General features: G+C 42.9%; 1 protein-coding gene and 1 long non-coding RNA gene across 2 annotated transcripts; both read left to right on the top strand.

Annotated features, from left to right (window-relative positions):
* The first annotated feature begins 16586 nt into the window (after positions 1 to 16586).
* Positions 16587 to 22739, top strand: LOC140852634 (uncharacterized). The gene is made up of 2 exons (XR_012135528.1): positions 16587 to 17133; positions 22551 to 22739. It is a non-coding gene; the product is annotated as an uncharacterized lncRNA (long non-coding RNA).
* Positions 19500 to 20123, top strand: LOC140852633 (uncharacterized). The gene has a single exon (XM_073246155.1). It carries the CDS (start codon positions 19649 to 19651, stop codon positions 19922 to 19924), a length of 276 nt encoding a protein of 91 aa, XP_073102256.1. The 5' UTR covers positions 19500 to 19648; the 3' UTR covers positions 19925 to 20123.
* Positions 22740 to 23301: the final 562 nt, after the last annotated feature.

The raw sequence follows: 23301 nt of genomic DNA, 5'->3' as shown, positions 1-23301 counted from the left end.
TCCTGACGGTCTGTTCCGTCTTGTGCAGTTGGTCTTCAACATATTCGAGCTAGAGGCCGGATACCGGAAGTTCGGCGACATGCGCGCGGCTTGAAGAGACAAGGTCATGGCCCTTGAAGCCGACAAGGTCATCCTGGTCGACCAGCTGCAACAGTCGGTCGAACGGGAGGGCCGACTCGAGGGGGAGGCCTCCCGACTTACGGAGGAGGTCTCCCGACTCAAGGGAGCTTTGGCGACGTCAGAGTCAGAGCTGCAGTCGGCCAGGGACGACGCGAAGAAGTCCCGGACCGTCCGTCGGCTTCGGCACGAGCGAGACAACTTCGCCAAGGAGCTGGAGGCCGACCGCGAGCAGCTCCGAGTAAGCCTCGAAAATCTTGCCAAGGTCGAAGAAGGCTTATCCATCGCCCAGGCCGACGCAGACATCGCGAAGGCCGAAGCAGAGTCGGCGAGGGAGGCCTTGGGTCGGGCCGTCGAAGACTTCCATGACTTGGAAGAGTACCGAGAAGAGCTTCTGGAGAGCGGCTTCCTTTCGTACCGGGTCGGGTACGAGGATGTTCGGGAAGCCGTTCGAGGCCTGTACCCGAAGCTTGACCTCAGCAGCGTAGTTCTGCCAGAATCGGAGGCCCCAGCTGCGGAGGAGACGGCCGAACCAGTATCGGAAGGCCTTTCCATCAGGGCGGAAGTCGAAGAAGACGCAGAGCAGGCTACCGAAGATCAGGCGGCCCCGACTGCCGAAGCCAGAGCGGATTCGCCGACCATCCCCCATCGCTATCCAGTGGAGGAGGCCGACTCCGATGATTAGTCAGTTTTGTTTTTTCTTTTTTGCTTTTGCTCCGGCTTGTATTCGGGCTTCGGTCCAACTTTGTAAAGTCTATTTTGATCTTCAATGAAATCAAAGTCTTGGACTTAAACTTTTTTCCTCTGCTTGTCTTTCTCTTTTGATGTGTCGTGGAATGCATCCGAACACGTAAGTCGCTAACCTATATAGATCAGTTAGGACGTTCGGCAATTCGTGCCGTCACGAAGGTAGAATAAGTCCCGACTTTGGATCGACCTTTCGATGGTCGAGGGCCTAAGTCGGCGTCCTTCGCCCGGTTGTGAGTCGGGCACGTTCGTTGAGTCGAAAGCCGACCGACCGCTGGGTAAAGCTTGGCAGTCGGGTCCCTTCCGACGCGTTCAGTCGGATGTTGTCCGATGCATTTAGTCAGAGAAATGATGATAAGTCGGATCCCGATACCCTTGTGTCGGGTATTTACACTGTGCCTCACGATATATGGTGGTAAGCCGAATATCTTTCGGCCAGCTGTAGCTCGGTCGGTGAGTCATGAATGCGACTGTGGTCGCATCGTGTGATAGACGGTGGCAAGCCGAATATCCTTCGACCGACCGTAGCTCGGTCGGTAAGTCGCGACGGCGGTCGCGTAGGCATTTTCGCCTTTCTTTGGTCGGAGCTCAATCGGTAAGTTAGCCGATAGTCTGGCTCGAAAGTTCAACCGTAGAAGGAGTGTCAACTCCCGTCGCCATGGATGGTTCGGCCCTTGTGAGCGCCCGATACATCATCGGCGGTCATCCCGTCGGTTTCAAGCAGACACTAAGTCCGAGTTGGGACGTCGGGACTCGACCTTCTTGGCGAGCGCCGATCGTCAGTCGAAGAGTTAAAACTCCGAAATTTGAAACTGGATTTGTATTCCGAATGAACAAGTACAAAGTTCATTGGTGATACAACTTCAGGTTGTCGGCGTTCCAGGTCCGGGGAATGGGTTTTCCTTCCAGAGTCTCTAGTTGGTAAGCCCTCGGCCTATAGGTGCCTGCTACCATGTAGGGCCCCTCCCAGTTCGGAGCCAGCTTCCCCTGGTCCAGGAGCTTCAAGACTTCTGCCTTTCTCAGGACTAAGTTCCCAGGCCTGAAAAGCTTTGGTCTGACCTTGACGTTGTAATATCGGGCTACCTTCTGTCGGTATGAAGCCATGCGAAGTTGAGCATCGTTCCGTAGTTCGGGGAGGAGGTCTAGGTCGGCTCTCCGATAATCAGAGTTGTCTGGCTCTTGATACCGCTCGACCCTGGTAGATGGCAGCCCAATCTCGAGTGGAATCATCGCCTCCGTCCCATAGGCCAAACTGAAAGATGACTCCCCGGTCGGAACGCGGGGGGTCGTTCGGTAAGTCCACAGAATGGAGCCCAGCTCATCGACCCAGAGACCTTTGGCTTCATTTAGTCGGGTTTTGAGCCCGTGTAGTATGGTCCAGTTGGTCACCTCGACTTCGCCATTGAACTGTGGGTGCCCGACTGAAGTCAGTCGGTGCGTGATGTGAAACCTCGCGCAGAAGTCTCTAAAGTCTTGGTTGTCGAATTATCGTCCATTGTCGGTGATAATGGTATGCGGCAATCCGAACCTGAAGATGATGAATTTTTGGACGAAGTCCTCCATCTTCCATTCGGTAATCTACGTCAGGGGCTTGGCCTCCACCCACTTGGTGAAGTAATCGATGGCGACGACTATGAACTTTCTTTGGCCCGATGCTGGAGGGAAAGGATCGAGAATGTCGACCCCCCACTGAGCGAAGGGCCATGGAGCGACAATAGGAGCAATTTGGCTGGCCGATCGGTGTTGTATGTTGGCGTACTTCTGGCATGGTTCGCACTTTCGGACCAACTCAGCCGCATCCTTCCTCATGGTGGGCCAGTAGTAGCCCTGTCGCAGGACTTTGTAGGCTAGAGATTTGCCCCCGAAGTGACTCCCGCAGATTCCTTCGTGCACTTCTCGGAGAGCATAATCTACGTCGGTCGGTCCCAAGCACCTAAGCAAGGGAAGGGAGAATGACCTTTTGTAGAGTCGGCCATCCATGATCACATATTGGGAGGCCGACCATCGGAGCCGCCTGACCTCTGTGGGATCTTCAGGGCTGATCCCGTCAGTCAGGAACCGAACAATCGGATCCATCCAGCTTGTTTCAGCCGTCAGTTGTAGCACTTCTTCGCCCTGGTCGATACTCGGCTGCTCGAGGTTCTCCACGAACGTCCGGTCCAGAGAGTCGAAAGCCGAGGTCGCCAGTCTGGAGAGTGCGTCAGCCCGGGCGTTCTCCGACCTAGGGATGTGAGAAATTTTAAAATACCTGAGTTGCGTTACGAGATCCTTCACTTTTCGGAGATATTTGGCCATGGCTGGATCTCGCGCCTCGAATTCATCTTTGACCTGCCCCACGATCAGTTGAGAATCGGAGAATGCCCAGAGGTTGTCGATCCCGAGTTCCCTCGCCATTCTCAAGCCTGCGAGGAGCGCTTCATACTCGGCTTGGTTATTGGAGGCTTTGAAGTCGAATCGGAGGGCGTACTCGGTGACTACCCCATCCGAGTTGGTGAACAGGAACCCAGCCCTGCTCCCTTGAGCATTTGAAGCTCCGTCGATGTGCAGTACCCAGGTGGAGACCGGGTCTGGCTCGGAGACCGCGTCTCGTCTTGGGTCCATACCTTTCGATCCTTGGTCGGCCGTCGGGCATTCGGCGATGAAGTCGGCCAGGACCTGAGCCTTTAAGGCAGGTCGCAGTCGGTTCTATATGTCGAACTCGCTGAGCTTCATCGCCCACTTCGCTAGTCGTCCCGAGGTATCCGATCAACGCAATATCGCCCTCAGGGGCTGGTTGGTGAGAACCACAATGGCATGCACCTGGAAGTATGGGCGGAGTCGCTGTGCGGAGACGGTCAGGGCGAAAATCATCTTTTCCGTCTCTGAATATAAATTTTCAGCACCGCGGAGTACTCTGCTGGTATAGTAGATAGGCTGATGGGTTCGACTCTCATTTTCTCAGACGAGCACCAAACTGACCGCCTCAGAAGAGGTGGCCAAATAGAGATACAAGGTCTCCCCGACCTCCGGCTTCACAAGCAGCGGCGGGGAAGCCAAGTACCTCTTCAGATCTTCGAAGGCCCGTTGGCACTCATCCGACCAAGAGAAGCCCTTCGCCTGCCTCAGAGTTTTGAAGAACGAGAGGCACCTTTCAGCCGATCGAGAGATGAACCGACTGAGGGCAACGATCTTTTCGTTCAGTTGCTGGACCTCCTTCTTGGTGTTCGGATGGCGCATGTCGATGATTGTCTTTATTTTTTCAGGATTAGCTTCGATTCCTCATTGAGAAATGGGGAATCCGAGAAACTTCCCCGAGGTCACCCCAAAAGCGCACTTAGTCGGATTCAGCTTCATTCGATGTTGTCGTAGAGTGCGGAAGGTTTCTTCGAGATCCTGGACATGATCCAGAATCTGCGCACTTTTCACCAGCATGTCGTCCACGTATACTTCCATGTTGCATCCGATCTGGTCTTTAAAGATCTTATTGACAAGTCGTTGGTAGGTGGCGCCGGCATTCTTCAGCTCGAAGGGCATTACTCGATAGCAGTAGAGGCCCTTGGGGGTCATGAAGGCAGTGTGCTCCTCATCTTCGGGCGCCATCCGGATCTGGTTGTACCCGATAAAGGTGTCCATGAAGCTGAGCAGTCGAAATTCGGACGTCGCATCCACCAGCTGGTCGATCTTTGGAAGTGGAAAGCTATCTTTTGGACAGGCCTGATTCAGGTCGGTGTAGTCGATACAAATCCTCCACTTTCTGTTGGCTTTCTTGACCATGACAACATTGACGAGCCAATCGGGATATGCGGCTTCTCTGATGAAGCCCGCCTCGAGCAGCTTGTCCACTTCTTCGTCGATGGCCTTCTGTCTTTCGGGAGCAAAAGACCTTTTCTTCTGCCTCACCGGCCTCATCGTCGGATCGATGTTGAGTCGGTGGATTATTGTCTCCGGGGGGATGCCCGACATATCTGCTGCCGACCAAGCAAATATGTCGGCGTTGGCCGTCAGCAGCTCCGTCAACCGTTGCCTTTCTGGGTCGGGTAGTTGAGACCCGACCCATACCTTCCGATCGGGGTTTTCCACAATCGGGACCGACACGAGCTGTTCGACCGGCGAGCCCCGTTCTTCCTCCTCCCGTTGGTCTAGTTTGTCGATCGTCAGGGAGCCCCTCGACTCGTCGCTTTGAGCGGAGATCTGAAAGCATCGGCGAGCGAGCTGTTGGTCTCCGCGCACCTCTCCGACTCCGTTCCTGGTCGGAAACCGAACCAAGAGATAGTATGTTGAGACAATTGCCTTGAGGGCGTTTAGTCCGAATCTTCCAAGTATGACGTTGTAGGCCGAAGGCACTTGGACGACCGCAAAAGTCAAATGAACCGTGCTTTATCGTGGTTCGGTGCCGACCATCACGGGCAGGGTAATTTCACCTTCCATCGCGACGGCGTCCCCGGTAAAGCCTATCAAGGGTGTAGGGACCCTCTTGAGTCGGTCGGTTGATAGTCGCATCCGGGAGAAGGTCGAGAAAAATAAAACGTTTGTTGAACTTCTATTATCTACAAAAATTCTTTTTACATCATAGTTTAATATTGTTGTCGAGACAACAACAGCATTGTCGTGGGGAGTTTGGATGCCCCGAACGTCTTCCTCCATAAAAGTAATCACGTCGTCCGGGCGCAGCTTCTTCGTGGGCTCCCCTCCAGCAGTCATCCCCGGGCCCAGTCATTTGGAAATCATATTGATGACCCCGGCCGTCGGCTGATTAGTGGTCGCTTCCTCAGTCGGCTGGGGTCGTCGGTCGGCCACTGGTCGAGTCGGCGGGTTCCTCCAAAATTTACTGAGATACCCTCGGCGGATGAGAGCTTCGATCTCATCTTTAAGCTGGATGCATTGCTCGATATTGTGGCCGTGGCCCCGATGGAATCGACAGTACTTCCGTCGGTCGAGGCCTTTTGCCTTCAGAGGCGGAGGCCGTTGCAGGTATTCTTCCCCCTCGATCTCCATCAAAATCTGCACACGGAGAGCAGAGAGAGGAGTGTAGGAGTCGTACCTGGGGCGTGTCGGCCTTGGAGTCTGCCGTCGGGGCGACTTTTGGTTTCGTCGCGGAGGCGAGACCCGACCATCGATCGGGGGCCTGCTAGGTCCGGCGAGGTCCCGACCCTTCCTTCGTTTTTCCTTCGGAGCTTTGAACTCGGTCGAGCGCCGGTCGGAGGCTCCTTCGTCCATGCGCATATACTTGTACGCGCGCTCCAATAATTCGGCATACGTTCGGGGTAGGGTCTTGTCCAGGGAGTAAGTGAACCGGGATGCCCTCAGCCCCCGTTTCATGGCCGAGATAGCCATATCTTCGTTGAGGTCTCGGACCTCGAGCGTGGCCGTATTAAATCGTGCCACGAAGTGTCAGAGCATCTCATTTTCCTTCTGTTTGAGGGAGAAAAGGCTGTCCGACGTTCGCGGTGGCTTCCGGCTGGTGCTGAAGTGAGCCACGAAAGAGTGCTCGAGCTGTTCGAAGGAGTGGATACTTTCCGATCGAAGATCGAAGTACCAGGCCCTGGCGGCTTTACGGAGCGTGGCGGGGAAGCCGATGCAAAAGAGATCGTCGGTTGCCCCCTGAATCGTCATGAGAGCTTTGTAGCTCTCCAGATGGTCGATTGGGTCGGTGGAGCCGTCGTAGGGCTCCACGTGCGGCATCTTGAACCGACTGGGGATCGGTTCGTCGAGAATGAGTCGGGAGAGAGGTTGGACGGTCTAGAAGTCGACATCGTTTGAGGACTTCTTCCCGTCCATCTGCAACTGTGCAAGCCGACGGTCGATTTTCTCGAACCTACGTTCGTAGTCGTCCGTCCGTCGGTGCTGGGAGACCCCAGGAGTGGAGTCTTTAGAAGATTCGGAGAGTGAGGCGGACGGCGTTCGTGGTCGCTTCTCTTTCCTCACTCGTTCCAGCTGGAAGGGAGAAGGCTGCTGGGACCGACGGACATCGCGCCGCAGCCGCCCCTCCTCCTCTCCGTGGGAGCGCTGTGGCAGGAACTCGCGCGGAGGCAACGGAGATCGACGCGGGCGTCGGCGGCTACTCCTGGAGGGCATCGGAGTGCCGCCGGTTGCCCGACCGGTGATGGTGGTAGCCATGCCGGTTGTTGCTGGAGGCTCTTGATCGCGTCCGTCAGCACGGTCATCTGCCGTACGATTGCCGCGATCTGCGCCTCCGTGGTCACCGCGGGGTGCGGAGAGCTGGGTTCCGCAGCAGAGGGTGGAGGGGAGGCCTCTTCCCGACGGGAAGAGCGCCTCGTCGATCTGGTGACTCTCGATCGTTGAGCTCTTGTCTTTGTCATTAGTGTCTACTCGCCCCTACCTGGCGCGCCAATCTGTTGCGGCCAATCCCCTCGTCGCCTGATCGTCGGGAACGAGCGCCTGCAAAAGAAAGTCTGCACTGACCGGAGGCGGCTCCGGCGGGGACCCTCCGACGGTCAAGTCAGAGAGGAAACTAGGCAACAGTGAGAAGAAAGTAAAGAACTCAACGAGAGAGAGAGAGAGGGCCAGCCTGTGTGTTTCGAAGGGCCTCTAGCACTGTAGCCTTCCCCGATATATATGTGGAGCGTAGTATGGCGCCGTCATTAATGGCGCAGACAATTGAGGAATTGTCAACTCACTGTAGACTGTCAGAGTCGCCGTGAAAGTGTCATGTCGCCGTGGGACTGTCAAATCACTAGGGTTGACAATGTCCTAGGCGGGATAATGCCCTTAGGCGGCAGTGCCGCATGCTGCTGTCAGGGCTGACAGTCTCTGGCAGTAGTACGGCGATCGGAGGAGTCGACCGACCTTAGGTCGGTGGCCAGCTGAGTGGCATCGGGTGGAGATTCGGACCCCTCCGACGGTCAGTCGGGCATGTTGCGAGAGTCGGCCATCAGACTCCCTGGTGCAGTCGGTCGGGAGAGCGGAAAAAGTCTGACCGACCGACATATCTTCAGTCGGTAGAGAGCCGTTAATCGGTCGGTAATGTCGTCCGGTGATCGGTCGGTCGGTCGGTCGGTCGGGTATGTCCGATTATAAGTCGGCGTGAGCGGAGTCGGTCGGTATCCCCCAATATGGATGTTGTACTTTAGAATATAGAGAACAATACTTAAACTAAGCTAGTATGGATGTGAGTCATCAATTTGGCAAATCGTAATCATAGACCTAATTATTAAGGCACTTCCACCATTAATCATACCGGTAGTTATCAACTTTAAGACCCTGTGAAAGTGTCCTCCATACCATTTCTTTGCGAGTACTCATTTCAATTGGCACCATTGTCGTTCTATCGTACAAATTCTCCTAAAATGGGTCTGAACCTACCCGTCTCTTCCATTGCACACGCCATCTATCAAATTTGCTCAGGTACCCAACAATTGCACATCCCTTAACCCCTAACACATTAGAATATAAGGTTAGCCCAAACAAAAACAAGGGATCAGAAAACTAGTGGTCAAAATCAGATTAGACTACCAAAAATGAAATCTACTCTGACCCAAACCAACTACCTAATTAACTCCTTAATGCAACCGAAACAAAATAGAAACACAAACGCTATACATCATAAATGCACCAGCCTGAAACAATGTCTTCAAGTCTCTCAGCAATTTGGCCTACGTCATTCTCAAAATTCGAGACACCATTTTGACATCCCACATGCTTCGGTGATACGGACAGAGATTAGCTTATTAAATTAAGAAAATCTCAAAATGTAATGTTGGGTGAACTATACTTGGGACTAGCCACAAAAGGGGTAAGCATGCAGGTGAGCAGGTGCTAGAAATTCCATTGGGCGCTTTCAAAGTCCAAACCATAGATCACCTTCCTAATAAGAGTCATTGATTGGAGATCTAAGCTAGATTGTTGATAGATTTCCACATCAAACTCGGCCTTAAGAAAATAAGATGTGCAAGTAGAGATGGTGCTGAAAGCAATGTAGAAAAACGCCGTCCACGTCTCCGCGGCGATTTAATGGCTTGCACGAGCTGATCAAGATGGTTAGCCTTTAAATCGTTCTTACTTGCACGGAAACTTCATTATCCTGCTTCTCCTGTCCATTCTCAGTACAATTCCATCTACCAAGGTCTCTCTTTCACGGGCTTCAGATTAAAACTGCAACAGCTCTTCAAAGCAACAATTAAAGGGATGATCATAAGTCAAGTACTTCAGCATCCTCCAGTACCAGAGTTTTGACTTACCATTCCTAGGATATTGAATAAGTTTTAACCTTTTGAGCCTGTTTAAGAGGAATTATTGGTTCGAAAGATTCTATCACATATATCTTCAATCGTCCAATAAAAAACTAACCTATCATCTAAAAAAATAATTATTTTTATTGAAAATAAAAAAAAAATTGTCAACTGACCCATCATAGTTAACAGAAATTTTTTTGTATTTAAAATTTTTAATAAAATTTAAATAATAATATATTTTTTTTCATTGATAGATTAATGCGCGCTTTGCTCAAAGGGGATGCCCTATCTATGAGTCCAACAGAAAATTGAGCCCAGTCTTGCTGGATTATCCAAAGGGATATTTCATGTGCAAAATTCCAAGTCATCTGAATTAGTTTGTCAGCTTGTTTGTTTATTCGTTTGCTGTCAATCTACGGCAAGTCTCTGGTTACAACCAAATTTTTCAGTACTTGGGAGTTTTCAAATGACCTCTGTTTAGGTTTAGCGATAAGAGATTCTAGGTTCAACTATGGACAATGCAGCAGTATTTGTATCTAGAAATTGTAGTATGAATGGGTCCTTGTCCCTTTCTCTCTTAAAATTAAAAAAGAAGAAGAAAAAAAAAAAAAAAAGGAGAAATCCAAGATGGCTGCTGATGATGACTAATTCAATTGTATTGGTAGTATGGCTATTCGTTCCCCTCAAAATCCTGGAACGGCTGCAGGCCACGGCCTTTTTAGAAACTGCCAAGAGCGAAGCAAGCATTTTGGTCCGAGATCGACACCCAAATGCCCAATTGTATGCACCCAAAACCTTGTTTGCATTTGTTAAATTTGGCTTTGTGATTCTAAACTAGACTGCTGGCAGTAGATAGCTATCTTAGTGGAATGATTTTAGCATGTATTTTAACAATATATCTTTTTTATGAAATTGTTTAAGATTTTTATTTTGTTGTATATTATGTTCCTAACATAAATCACTATGAATTTAGATTATGCAAGTTAAGGACAAGAGTTTTCCTCCTGGACTCCAAGTACAGCAATGTAGCATCATTTTTATAGAAATTTATATATAGTTGAAATCACTAAAGAAAAAAGATCTACTTTTGAGTCCCTACGGGAATTAAAAAACTTAGAAAAGAAGATACATGGCATGAATTTTGACCTCCTGCACTTATTTATGTTGTTGTTCTCATGCCCGTCCCTCTTTGGAGAGATGATGACAAAACTGGAACCAAACTTAAAAATGAGATAAAAACTAACCATTCTTCAATTAAGATATGACTCTGGAGATCGTATTCTAAAATTCAAAATCATTACAAATACTTCAGTCATGACATAATAAACACAGCATCACAAACTCGATGAGATGCATTAAATAGATCAATTGCGAAGAATTAAAAACCCTAGATAGTGAGATTAAGACAAATTATCCACAAGATTAAGCATGTGCATTGGGCAAAGGAACAACAGATTGCTTGTAGCGAGGCGCAGCACCACAGGACCTCCATTCGGGTTTAGGAAATAGCCCCCTCTTGCAGTCTGCCACTGGAAAGAGCACTACTGCAATCTTCCTCGTCTCTTCTTCAGACAACTTAGATGTTCTTGGCTTTCTGGATCCCAGTTTCAGCGAGGGGGCTCCTGGTGTCATATCCATGTCCTTCATACTGGAATAAGAGAGTTAAGGATTTGTGAGGATAAAAAAAAAAATTGAAAGCAAGGAAAAGAAAGCAGGTTAGAGAGTTCAGTACTCGGCAAAGGCCATTGTTGCCTTCTTCGGTGCTGGGGTGGAGAAGTCGAAGTGCAACTGTTGAGCCATGAGAGCCTACTCAGAAAACATCAGGAGAAACGGAAAGAAAATAGTGAGTTTCACGTATGAGAACCATCTATTTATTTAAGTAACGAAGAGGGAGTGGTGGAGAGGCTTCACGGCATTGTGGAAGGATTTGGAGACGACGAGCGATGGCTTGAGTTCATCGTGGTTCAATTTGCATAGGATCTGGACCTTTATATGAGAAAAAGAGTTAGAAAGTGGGCTGAGGGTTGGAAGAGTGAGGATGGAGATTGGCATACCAGAATGTCCAGAGGGAGGGAGTCAATAGAAGCAGGCATGAGAAGGCAAGAGTAAGATGATGCAATCCATGCTCTCCGAGTTTGAGATAGAATTTGGTTCCGTTTTAGCCTTTAATATTTGAATCCTCTGTTCTCAACCGCTTCAGTTAATCTCCATTTTTTTTTTTCTTTTGGCAAATTTTTGAATTTTCTCTCACCCACGTCCAATTCAAAGTCGCATCTCCTGAGCTCTAACCGCAATACCGCCAACCTTCCCACTTTCATTGCAACCTCCGCACCATCCTCTCATGCCAACAAAGTTGTCCATGCCAACCTCTAATTAATGTGAACTCAAATTAGTGGGTCAGGCTTGTATGACTAATGATGCTATGAGAAATTATTTGTGCACCGCAGGCGGTCCCGTGGTACAGACCACGTGTACCATATGTACCATCTACGATGATAGACTTCTGCACATGATCGATGAAAAAAAAAAAAAATTCGAACATTACACTTCGACCCTATACAAAAATCAATCATCGTAAATGATGCACGTGATTCTATACCATCTGCAGTGCACAAAAAATTTCTCATGATGCTATTTGTGTTGGGACACCTCAGCACCCTGCCGGACCCAATATTTAGTTTGCATGAGGCTAGGTGATAGGGCCAAATCGAGGTGGCAGTTTTCGGCCTCCCAAATCATCAATAAAAAAAAGATAAAAGGCAGAAACAAAAGAAGGAAAAAAGTTAAAAAAAAAAAAGGGCTAGGCCATTGGGCCTACATATCAGGTCAGTTGGGTTGGACCTGACTTTAAAGGGTTATCTTGGTTAAGTTCCGGTCCAACACTTGAGCAATCCAGCCCTGGAACAAGCCCAGTCCAAATACAAGAACAAGGCCACCTAACCAAATCGACCCAAAAATAAGTCTTTGACAGCTTATAATTTTCTCTCACCTAACCACTTGTGCCTTAACCCAAAGATAACTCTTTAACATAGATTGACGTCCTACGATGGATTACAACCCTTCAAGACCTAACTTGACTCAACCAAATAGAAAGGTTGGATTATTTGTAATCTGTATGGGTTTGGAGCAGATGGTTCAATTCTTGGGTTAGGTTGGGTTGCAAGTTTCCATGTTTACCTGAGTTGGCAGAGTAAAGAAGAGGAGAATGGGAACACAATGAAGTAGAATAGTACATAAAATATACAAGTCCAGATTTGCAAGATATGTATAACATGTGTATCATAAATAATTTTGACTCCATCACTTTTTTTTTTATCGATAATTGTGGTTTGTATCTGCGCATCCATAGAACCCATCTTCCCAGTGCAGGCTGGAAGAAAGAAAAATTACCAGTTATAAACAGTACATAACTATAAAGCCACCACTTTTGGGCAAGGTATAATAGCTCTCCAATCACTAATAATCATGGCTGGGAAGACACTTTTTTTTTTTTTTTGTTTTTTCTGATGAAAGCTCATTAATGAATAATGATGTTAACAAGAGTAATCCGTTATTTTAGTATTTGATGAATGGATACGATCTGATCATTTACATGTGCTATTAATATGTGAATATGTATGGGAGTCAGTCATATCAAAAACATATACCTACTTCTCAAATTGCAGCACAAAATAATTTAGAAACTTATACTCTTTTAATACAGTCATCATACCTTCTCCATACTAGTCAAGAGAGAAGGAACAGAAAACTTCATATAAATTCAACACCAATCCCCTTGTTCTATGGATAGGTGTTTGGATTTATTTTTAAAAATGAGTTGGATGAGAAAATCTTAATTATCCAATTAACGATGGATATCATGAATATCTGTCTTAAATGATATAAATATTCAAGATTTTTTTTTTTTTTTTTTTTTTTTTGTGAATATGATGAAACAATCCTTATTTTAAACATTTTATAACATTTCTATCATGTACAAAAGACTGTTTGAATGATTCACATCTTTACTCTCGTCCTTTAACATGGGAAACCAACCTTCTACAACCAATAGGGACATCGAGATACTAGAATTTCAGCCAGCACCCCCAGATTCCAAATGCAGTCCTAGGTATCCTTCGTAGTTTAGGGGACACTAATTGGGACACCATAACTTCGGAACATGGAAATTTATACCTTCACTTGATATGGAGTGGTGCTTTGCTATTGTCCTTGAGTGCATATATTTATTAAACATTAGCTTTAGCAAAGAAAACATCAGCATCGGCAAAACAACAAATCGGTCAGTGGCAAACCACATCAATAAAAGAATCCCTCCTTTTTAAGCAAAGCGGAGCGCACCTTGCAATAGAAGGATATAAATATGATGATGTGCTTTCTATCTGCCGTAATCCATGGCTGGTTCTAAGCCACTCTGCGGGCAATCCATTTAAAAAGTAATGACAAAATGGTTTGAGGCTAGATATTGGTGAGGTACATCATCTCCAGCAAATTGGAAGCCTTGTAATTTGGAGTGTTGTTTTAACGAATCACTGCTTTTCTCACCTTAAAGGAAGCATTTTTTCTTTAAAGTAAACCTTTTAAAAAAATGTCAATCTGCTACTCGACATTGTTAGGCAACAAACATGTCAATTTGAGCAGCACCACACTCTCTTTTTGTTTGGATTTGTTAATTTATTATACCGTCTCTTGCGTGAGAAGAGAATTAACCACAATTTGCTCCAGAATTACAAAAGTAGCTCGCTATCTATGGATGATTTTTTAATGATAATTAGCTCATTAGTCAAAAACTTTGTTATATTACATAAATTAATTATTCTGAAATCAGTGATATACATCTTGCGCGACTTCTTAGAGGAGGCATTCGTTATTCCACCTTTGGAGTCTAGTAAGCATTTGAAGGAAATCAATCACCGATCAGTTTTATTTTAGGAGGATGGACACAAGAGTCGAGCTTTATGTTATGTTGTCTGGACCTTTGGGGACCTTCTATGGACAAGTAGGAGAGATCCTTCTATTTTGGAGCCCATAGTCATAGATTTCAGCCCAACATTTCCTCAAACAGCAAGCTCGGTGTTTGGTTCAGAAATAAAGGAAAGAAAACGAACAGGAACAGATATTCTACTTGGTCCCGTTTCGTAGAAGAAGAGACCTGCAATATTGCCTTATGCCAGCCAAACGTCACTTGCAAAATGGGTATATACTTTATAATAGACCATGCTCAATTAAACCTTATGCTATTTTTTTGGAGATAGACTATACCACATCCATCTTGAAAACCTTTTAGAATACATTCCTAACTTCAACTTGATATTATCAATTAACTATTATAATTATAGTGTAATATATTATATAGTGTTGATAGAATGAACTATTATTATGTTAGTACTATAATAAAATTTATTATATTATTACATGGATATATATATATATATATGTCATTATAATATAATAAATAATGATATTATAATAATATAAATATTATATTTGCTATATTAAATATTATATTTGCTATATTATATTATAGTATTATATTATTATATTTCTATAATAATATTATATAATACTAATATTATATTATCATGATATTATTATATTTCATACATCATATTATTTGCAATATTTTTTTATTATCAACATTATCATATAATATCATTATACAAAATTCTAAAAGTAATAAATAATATATTATTATAATATATGATTTAATATATTATAATATATGATTTAATATACAATCTTATTCTTTAATATGGATATTATATTTAGAAATTTATTCTTTCTTATAAAATATAATATAATATATCAAGGTTAGTTTTGCCATTTCAAAAAATAGGTAATTTATTCTAACTTTTAATTTATTTTAAAAATTTTGATAACTAAATAGAACCTAGGATAAACTCCTCGTTGGTTTCTAACTATATTCTCATTCTCCTTATGCCCTTATAGATGCTACCCTAGAGATGGTCATTCCTTTTTCTCGCTTAATCCTTAAATTCTTATTCGAAGTAACTATAGGATTGAGAGTAAAATTGTCCACATAAATGAAGAGAATAGAATAAAATGGCAAAAATAAAGTTATTCTGATCATTTTTAAATTAATTATTTAAAAGATAAATAAATATGACCAGAACAGCTATTCTTTTTTCAAATTTGTTTGGTTGACGAAAAGTGGAGGAGGAAAGAGACACTTCCTAAGAAATGGAGAAAAAGTTTCTTGTTTGATTGGAGTTTTAAGAGGAGAAAGAGAAGAAAAAGTACTTTCCATAGAAAGTCATTTTTCACATTTTATGAGAAGTAGAAATCTATTGGGGAGATAGATTTTGGCACTTTCCGTGATATGGAAAGTGGTAATATTTTTTTCTTTTCTAGAATACCCTTTTAAGATCCATAGCTAAAATTTAGTAAAATATCAATAGAGGGTTAAAATAAAATACTGAATAGTAATATAATATTATATTAATATTATCTTCATATTTATATAAATATAATATTAATATTTATTATATTTTAATATTATTTAATATTTATATTAAACATAATATTTTATTAATATTAATATAATATTTATTTTAATATAATATTATATTTATATCTATATTAATAAATTTATTATATTAAAATATTTATATTATATTAATATAATATTAACATATTAATATTATGTTAATATAATAAATTATTATGATCTAATGTTATATTATAATATATTAATGTTATATTTATATTAATATAAATATAATATTTATATTTATATAAAGTTTATGAGTAAAAATGTATGGTTTTATATCTACTAAGGGTATAATAGATATTTTATATAATTTTTTCAAAAAAATAGATGTTCATCCAAACATAAGTTATTTTATAATAAGTCACTTTTGTATGATCAATGAAATATATTAAAATTTTATTTTTAAAAAATAATATTTTGAAAATTTATTTTTTTTTTTTTAAAAAAATTTTGTAAATCAAACTAATTTTTTATGTGTTTTAAAATTTTCCTAACGCGTTTGGAATGCAAGTCTTGTTTCCTTTTCCAAACTAAATGCAGCCATATGTTCTTCCTCCAACAACCAATCAAGATTCTCGATCAAAGGTTTTGGTTTTCTGTTGGACCCCACATATATACAATTCCACATCCACTAGGAATCCCCACTCTGGCTTCCCGCCCGCCACCTTTGGCCTTTTTTCTGAAGTCTCCCGGGAAGAAACGCCTCTTATCCGCAGTCCGGACCCCTTAACTCTCAGATTTATGCGGTCTAACATGCCAATTCCTTTCAACCCACAGAAGAACATTCCAAATTGCCTTTTCGCATCGCAGCCAATTAATGACATCGCTTCTAAAAACAAACAGACAGAGTCTGCCCTTTTGTTTCTCAAATCCGCAACTCCCAACTACAACAGGACAAACCCCCAAGTCTTTTTTTTTTTAGGCCATTCTTTTTGGAAGAGAGACAAACTTACGAGTCACGACCCATACGACTGAAACAACTAAATCCCACTATTTAGCTTCCCGTTTGTTCAAACCTTGTAGTATGGAAAGAAAGTAGCAGCCAATGTTCTCTTGCATGAGATTGTCGTTGTATATTATAATATTTCCTTGTAGATAGCAAAAAGAGATCTAGTCATCAGATACCAAGAACTTCGCATTCAGCCTCCTCAGTTTCACCTCTGCCGCCTTCATGGACCGTGAATAAAATACAATTAAGGAGACCAAAATAATATCTACTACTTCATGTATAAACGAGAAGGGAACCATATATAGTTAAAATATTGTAAGAGAATGTCCTCTATGGAGATGGGGCAGAATAAATCCCCTCAGGGGAGGAAGATTTCGGCGTTGTGTCTGGCATGTCTCTTCCTCGTTAGCGCCTTCGGCGGCGCGCTGTTGGTGCGGTGGTTTCTACTGTTTCACCCGAGAAACGAGCAGCTGTGGATGGTTCCGGTGGGGCTGGTCTTGAGCAGCACCCCCATCATGCTGTGGTTCGCGGACTTCGCTGCTGAGGCCTGAGGTGGGAGGCTGGTGAGCATAAGCATGGCATGATGGGCTTCTTACGCTTGTAATTAAAGAACAAGGACTTAGTTGAAGATTATTTGAGAGGTAACTGCATAGTTTAATTCTCCATCAAACATTTGATGATGATGGAAGATTCTCTAATGATTTCTAATTCTCACATTGTTTGGTGCTTATTGATGATAATAAATTTGAGAGTTGCCTTTTTTTTGGTCTTTCTGATGATAAGAGAGGTCGTGAAAGTCGATCGGAAATTTGAGATTGACTGATTGATGAGTAGCTTGTTATTGTGTGCTTACACAAATTTCAGATAATTTCCTAGCTTGTTCAGTTCTCTTTTTACAGTTAATTTGGCAAGATATAAGGACTATAAGTCTTAGAATGATATAGCAAATCCTCCAATTAATGCTTAGTTTTTTTCTTATTTTTTATTTTATTTAGGGTGCTTGTATCAAGCGACAAAAGTGTTATAATTTGATATTACTGTATGGTCACATATGATCAATTCATTATTTATTTATTTATTTTGAGTAAAGGAGGAGCAAAGCTCCAATTTTGATCGTAATTAGAGATCACAAAAAGAGAAAGTTAAAAGAGGTAAGAAAGGTTAACTCTGTAACCCTTGGGCAAATGTATGGTGACAAAGATCGATATTCACTTTCATTTGATCTTTATCATCGGAAAAAAAAAAAAAAAAAAACTTTCATTTCTTGAGAAGGCATTTAAGAAATTTTCTATGATAATTCTTAAAATTAAAAGGAAAATGTGTAAACTAATCCATTATTTAATTTACTGCATCCAGATAGGTGATATAATTACAAGTATGCGGTGAAGTTTGGCTATACAATGGAAAAATAATGCTAGAAAACAATTTGACATTGTAAAATACGATACCCATTGGATATTTCATGGAAGATAGCCTATAGGGATAAGAATAACTTGTTGAGGTACTAACAAGCCTCGAGGTTCATGAACCTACCGAATTTGAGGGCATGCATTTTTTGTTGTTTGTCCTCTCTTGCCTAGTTTAGACTTGGGGAACCCTAGTCTTTCATTGCTAGAATATTTATTCTCTTGCATGATGATCGTAGGGAGAATTTGCTTGATGTAGCCAATTGTGGATTGAACAGTATAATGCTTTTAAAAAATTAGCTCTAAAAAGGGTAATAAACTTACGTTTTGGCAACTGAAGTCCTAAACCAAATGCAATCTCACCAGTTTAGATGCATGACCTTCCCTTGCCCAAACCCAGATCTATATTTTTCAATTTGAGTTTGATCCTGCATGGGGCAAGATGAGGTAATTCAGGTCGCTGCTGCTTTTCCTTTCAAAAAGAAAGGGAAAGAGACCATCAACAAGAAGAAGAAGTTGGTCTAATTAAGGATGGGTTTGGCCAACATGCTGAGTTAGGGATTACAAAGATGAAGTTGGCTATGTTGGGTGCCATGGCTACAAATATTAGGGACTACAAAGATGAAGTTTGCTATGTTGGGTGGCATGGCTTGGCCGGGTGATTGTGAGATATTCTTAGAATGGGAGAGATTTATCCTGCAATCCTACCAAATAACTTTAGTTTTTTATAAGATACAACAAAACTCACCAACGTCGCTTATCCCTTTATTTTGATTTAAGTTGTTGCTGGAGGAGGTAAAATAATTTTAACCGCCGAAGAAGTAAAAGACTTATTCCTTCTCGATCTTTCTTTCTTTTCCCCCATATATCTTTTTGCACTTATAAAACTATCCCTATCAATTCCCAACCAAAGAACAATTTATTCTTAATCCACGAATAAATTAAGGACTCCTGGAGGGATAGCTAAGATTAGGAACGACTATTCTTGGATCTTTTGTCCAACAACAAATGCAGTCTAGAAGGCTACTCGGTTTATAAATACCACTAGTGATGAAGATATCATTGCTACAGAAACTACATGAACTTCAAGATAGCCAAGAATCAGGAAAAAAAAATTGCATAGAATGTACTACATAAATATTCAATAGACTAAGAATTGTCTCTAGTGAGCAAAAGTCCACCATCCCTAGGTTGGGATCATCATTGGGCTGGATGCGGTTCCCATATTATAGTATTTCAAGTCAGATTAAGATGGGGAGGTGATTTATAATGAGGCTTGGTGGAGCCCTGAACCTCCTTTAAAGGAAGAGTCTAAACTAAAGAATAGAGAGTAAAGCCATAATATATAGCTTAAATAACTAATATTGGTAAAATCACAATCATCCATCAAATATATCCGGTTTTTTCGCTCATCAACATTTCATGGATATCATACTGTTCCTCTCACGTGTCTCGTTACACGTTCCAGTATCAGGTTGCTAGCTTATGGGTAGATTGGATACCCTGCTCTCCCATAGATCCCATAGATCTTCCAACGCACGCAAGCGATATTAGTAAATAATTAAATTAATAAATAAATCACTGTTCCCGTATGTATATCTTCAAAGCATCATCCCATCAGTGGCCTCGGAGCCCACAAGTTCGATTAGTCCCCGCTTCACTGTCTGCCGTGCCGCCTTCGGAGACCGCATCGAACAGTGCCCATAAATGAGGAGACACCCCTCGGGCTAAGGCGGAGGCGGCCCTCGCGATGGAACCGGGGACGGACAAAGACCGGTTCGGCGCCGGCAGGACGTGGATGGTGGCCGGCGCGTGCCTGCTCCTGGTTGGCCTCGGTGGGGCTGCGCTCTTGGCGTGGTGGGCCTTGGCGTTCCACCGATCCGACGAGCAGCTCTGGATGGTCCCCGTCGGTCTGGTCCTCCTCGGCACGCCGCTCGTCGTGTGGCTCTCCGTCTGCGCCGCCAGTCTCTGCCGGAGGCTTGAGTTGCCGGTGACGCCTCCGGCTTTGGACCCGGCCGAGAGGTGATCCGACGACAGCAGGCAAGAAGATTGTCTTTTTCTATTTTTTTTTTCTTTTTTTTTTTTTGTCCCTTTCCTTTTTTTTTTCTTATTGTCTCTTGTCATATGAGCGGAGGCAGGATTTTTGGTGTAAGGGAGATCTCTGAACTAAGATTAGATACCTCATAGCTTGAAGCATCTTCTTCAAAGCTAGAGACTACCTTTTATTTAGATATTCAAGTGTGTGTGTGTATATATAATTGTTAACACAATAAAGAAATGCTATGGAATCTGAAAATGAGATAAAACTGGAGGCACATGCTATCCTGAGTTTGTATATTACTACCATAATAGTGATGAGATGTACGTCGATTTATCTAGCAGTGTGTATTAGCATACTAAATGAGTAATTTATTTAATATATATTATCTGATCGTATATTAATAAAAAATATATTTTAAAAATAAGGAGGAAAAAAGATGACTAATAATTTTGTGGGTAGGAAATCTCTGATTTTTAGATTTTTTCTTAAAAATTGGTATCAGAAAAAAATGTGACAAGATAGAAACTCTGTCCCATATTTTTTTTCTCCGATGTCTATCCATGTGATTTTTGTTCGTAGCAATGATTCTATAAATGGCAATGACTCTATAAATGGTAGGAAGTTTGTTTTTTTTTCTTTATTTAGTACTACACATGCGAGAAGGTCATTGCCATGAGTGGCATGAAGTTAGTTTTATTGGTATCACACATGCATGGAGGTGCACATACATAGAGAACCGTGGGGTGGGGAAGCTTTTTCCATTCCCAAGTTGGATTCAAGGGAAACATCCAAAGGATGGTTAAGGTCCCATTAGTTAATACTGTTTGCCATGGATGCTCCTTGTCATTAATTTATTAGGAAAATTGAACAGCCATTTAGGGAGATTAGCCTGGTAACTGAGGCGCAAGTTGGAACCGGGCCCATATAAAGTTGCATTTGTTGATCAAGTCTAATCCGGGTGGCGTTCAGCCCTCGAGTCTCCATCTTATACAGAAACGTGATAAGAGTCGTAAGCTTTTTAAATGGAGAGAATCCTTTCCCAGATGGAAAGCGGGGCTAAAATGTCTCCCACTTGCGCCGGACCAAGTCCCAAGATATTCGAGATCACTGCGAGGTATTTGGAACTTTCTTTCCTAAGGGCTGTGGCCCCCAGCAAGCATGCAGCTACTCCCCCTGCTGATGACTAAAGGCCTCTCATATCACTTGTTTGGTCCGTTTGTCTTCCTAACTCTCGTAATATATAGTTTCTTTTTCTCATTTTTTTAAAGAATTCTTCTGGTCTATTCATCAAGATATTTATATTTAGCTCGTTGTACGAGTGCCCATAAACTAAGGTTCATTTTATCTAGGAGACAATAAAGAAAAGGTAACAAGTAGGCCTTGTACATACCAGCAGCATGCCAAGGCGGAGGTACCCTAGAGAGGGTCGCATGTCAAAGGAGGAATCAATTAGGCCAATGAAAGCTCTGTTTTGCCAGCCTAGGTGTCAGATATTACGCTGGCATGAAGAAATTTGTGGCCTTCAATAATGTGATCTGGTGCTTGAATTCTGTCAAATTCCTCTTCACTTTTACTTCATGGCATATTGATTCTGCACAACAATGCCATAAAAGTGAACATGATGCTCATATTTTGACACTATAATTTACTATTTTATATAACGGTGTTTACATAATTTATATTTGCTAGAGTGGATTGTTTTAAAAGCGTATGCTTCATCAAAATCAATCTTCTCGATGAGAATTTGTGTATGAGCTAAAAGTATAGCTCAATTATTGGTTGATTTTTATGGAGTCAGCTCTGTGTTAATTACACAATGGGGTGAATATTGTAGTACACTTGGTGGCAGAGGAGATTGACGAGGGCTTTAGTAATTTTATTTGGTATGGTACTGAAACCTTTCCATCCACATGGCTGCAGCCAATACTATAATGGGACATAGAATGCTTATCGTAATCAGGATTAGGTGCAATTATAACAGCTTTAATAATATTGGATCCGGTTTCTCCTGGTTCCAGTTATATATAAGAAAAGAAAAGACAGAAAACTAAACAGCTGTGTGCTAAACCAGGGCTGAATTACTCATTCTTGGATGGTAGTATCTGGATGGTAGTATCTGGGCGAGGAAGGACTCAGGCCCGGTGGTATTCGGGGATAAATATACCTTCCAAGCGTAGGAAGTAGCTGAACACATCCATTTCAGGCCTTGGAAGAGAGCGCTTTTTTCTTTTCTTTTTTCAAATGAGTGAAGGGGAGGTCAACACCATCCAAATGTATTGAATGGAAGAGTACAAAAATTACATGGCGCTTGCTCTTTCTTGGAAAAAAGCATTTTGAATGGAAGGATTAAAGTTTCTTATCAAAAAAAAAAAAAAAGAAAGGATTAAAGTTAGTTTGACTAGGAATTGATGAAGCCTATAGGATGGACGACACCTCCCATATCCATGCAGTAATTGGCCCACTTGGCACTGGCAGGGATTTTTTTTTTCCTTTTTTTCTTTTGATCCGTGATTGCTTTGGTCCACATGATGTAAAAAATAGCCAGTTGCATGATGTACATGACCCTTTTTTTATGAGCTGTCGTAAAATATACAAATTGTTGTGATTGCAGAATTGGGCGTCTAGCTCCTATTCCAACCATAGAGGATCCTAGCTCGAGCACCTCAAGCGCATGGCCTTGTCACAGCCTGTGGTGTGACCCTTAAGTACAAGTCTACAGGCATATTTGCCATCAAAGGAAGCGTCTTTGTACAAAAGATCTAACCTTCTTCGCATCTATGGATAAGAAATTTCATAATAAGGTCACATAATAGATTTTTGCTGACCATACAAATTAAGAATCAACGAATTGAAATTTTGAAGTAATTTATATCATTTAATGAACGAATTATGAGGCTCCCATCTTTTACTTTGGAAGGAAAAAAATATGGAGTGGCCTTAAATTGGAAAAAGAAGAAAAAAAATTGTCACTTAGTTGTTTCCCCAACCCAATTTGTCCCAATCTGCATTCTGCGTTATATCCAACTTATATACATCAGGTTTCTGCAACTTACATTGTATAAGGATCCACAACCATTGAAGATGGTGTCAACTACCAGTCCTCTACAACCCAATACATCCTAGAATTTGAGAAGTATATTCAAGTATTTTGTTGCGGCCAATCGCCTCGTCGTCCGATTGTCGGAGAACGTGCACCTGCAAAACGAGAAGTTCACACTGACCGGAGGCGGCTCCGGCGGAGACCCTCCGATGGTCAAGTCAGAGAGGTGACTGGGCAACAGTGAAATGAAGACAGAGAGCTCAATCGAGGGAGAGAGGGAGAGAGGAGCGAGCCTGTGGTCTCGAAGTCGAGAAGTGGAGAG

This window comes from Elaeis guineensis, chromosome 11, assembly GCF_000442705.2.
Source record: "Elaeis guineensis isolate ETL-2024a chromosome 11, EG11, whole genome shotgun sequence".
NCBI classification, from domain to species: Eukaryota; Viridiplantae; Streptophyta; class Magnoliopsida; order Arecales; family Arecaceae; genus Elaeis; species Elaeis guineensis.
The sequence above is the reverse complement of the archived record's forward strand: the minus strand, read 5'-3'. Positions and strand labels throughout refer to the sequence as shown.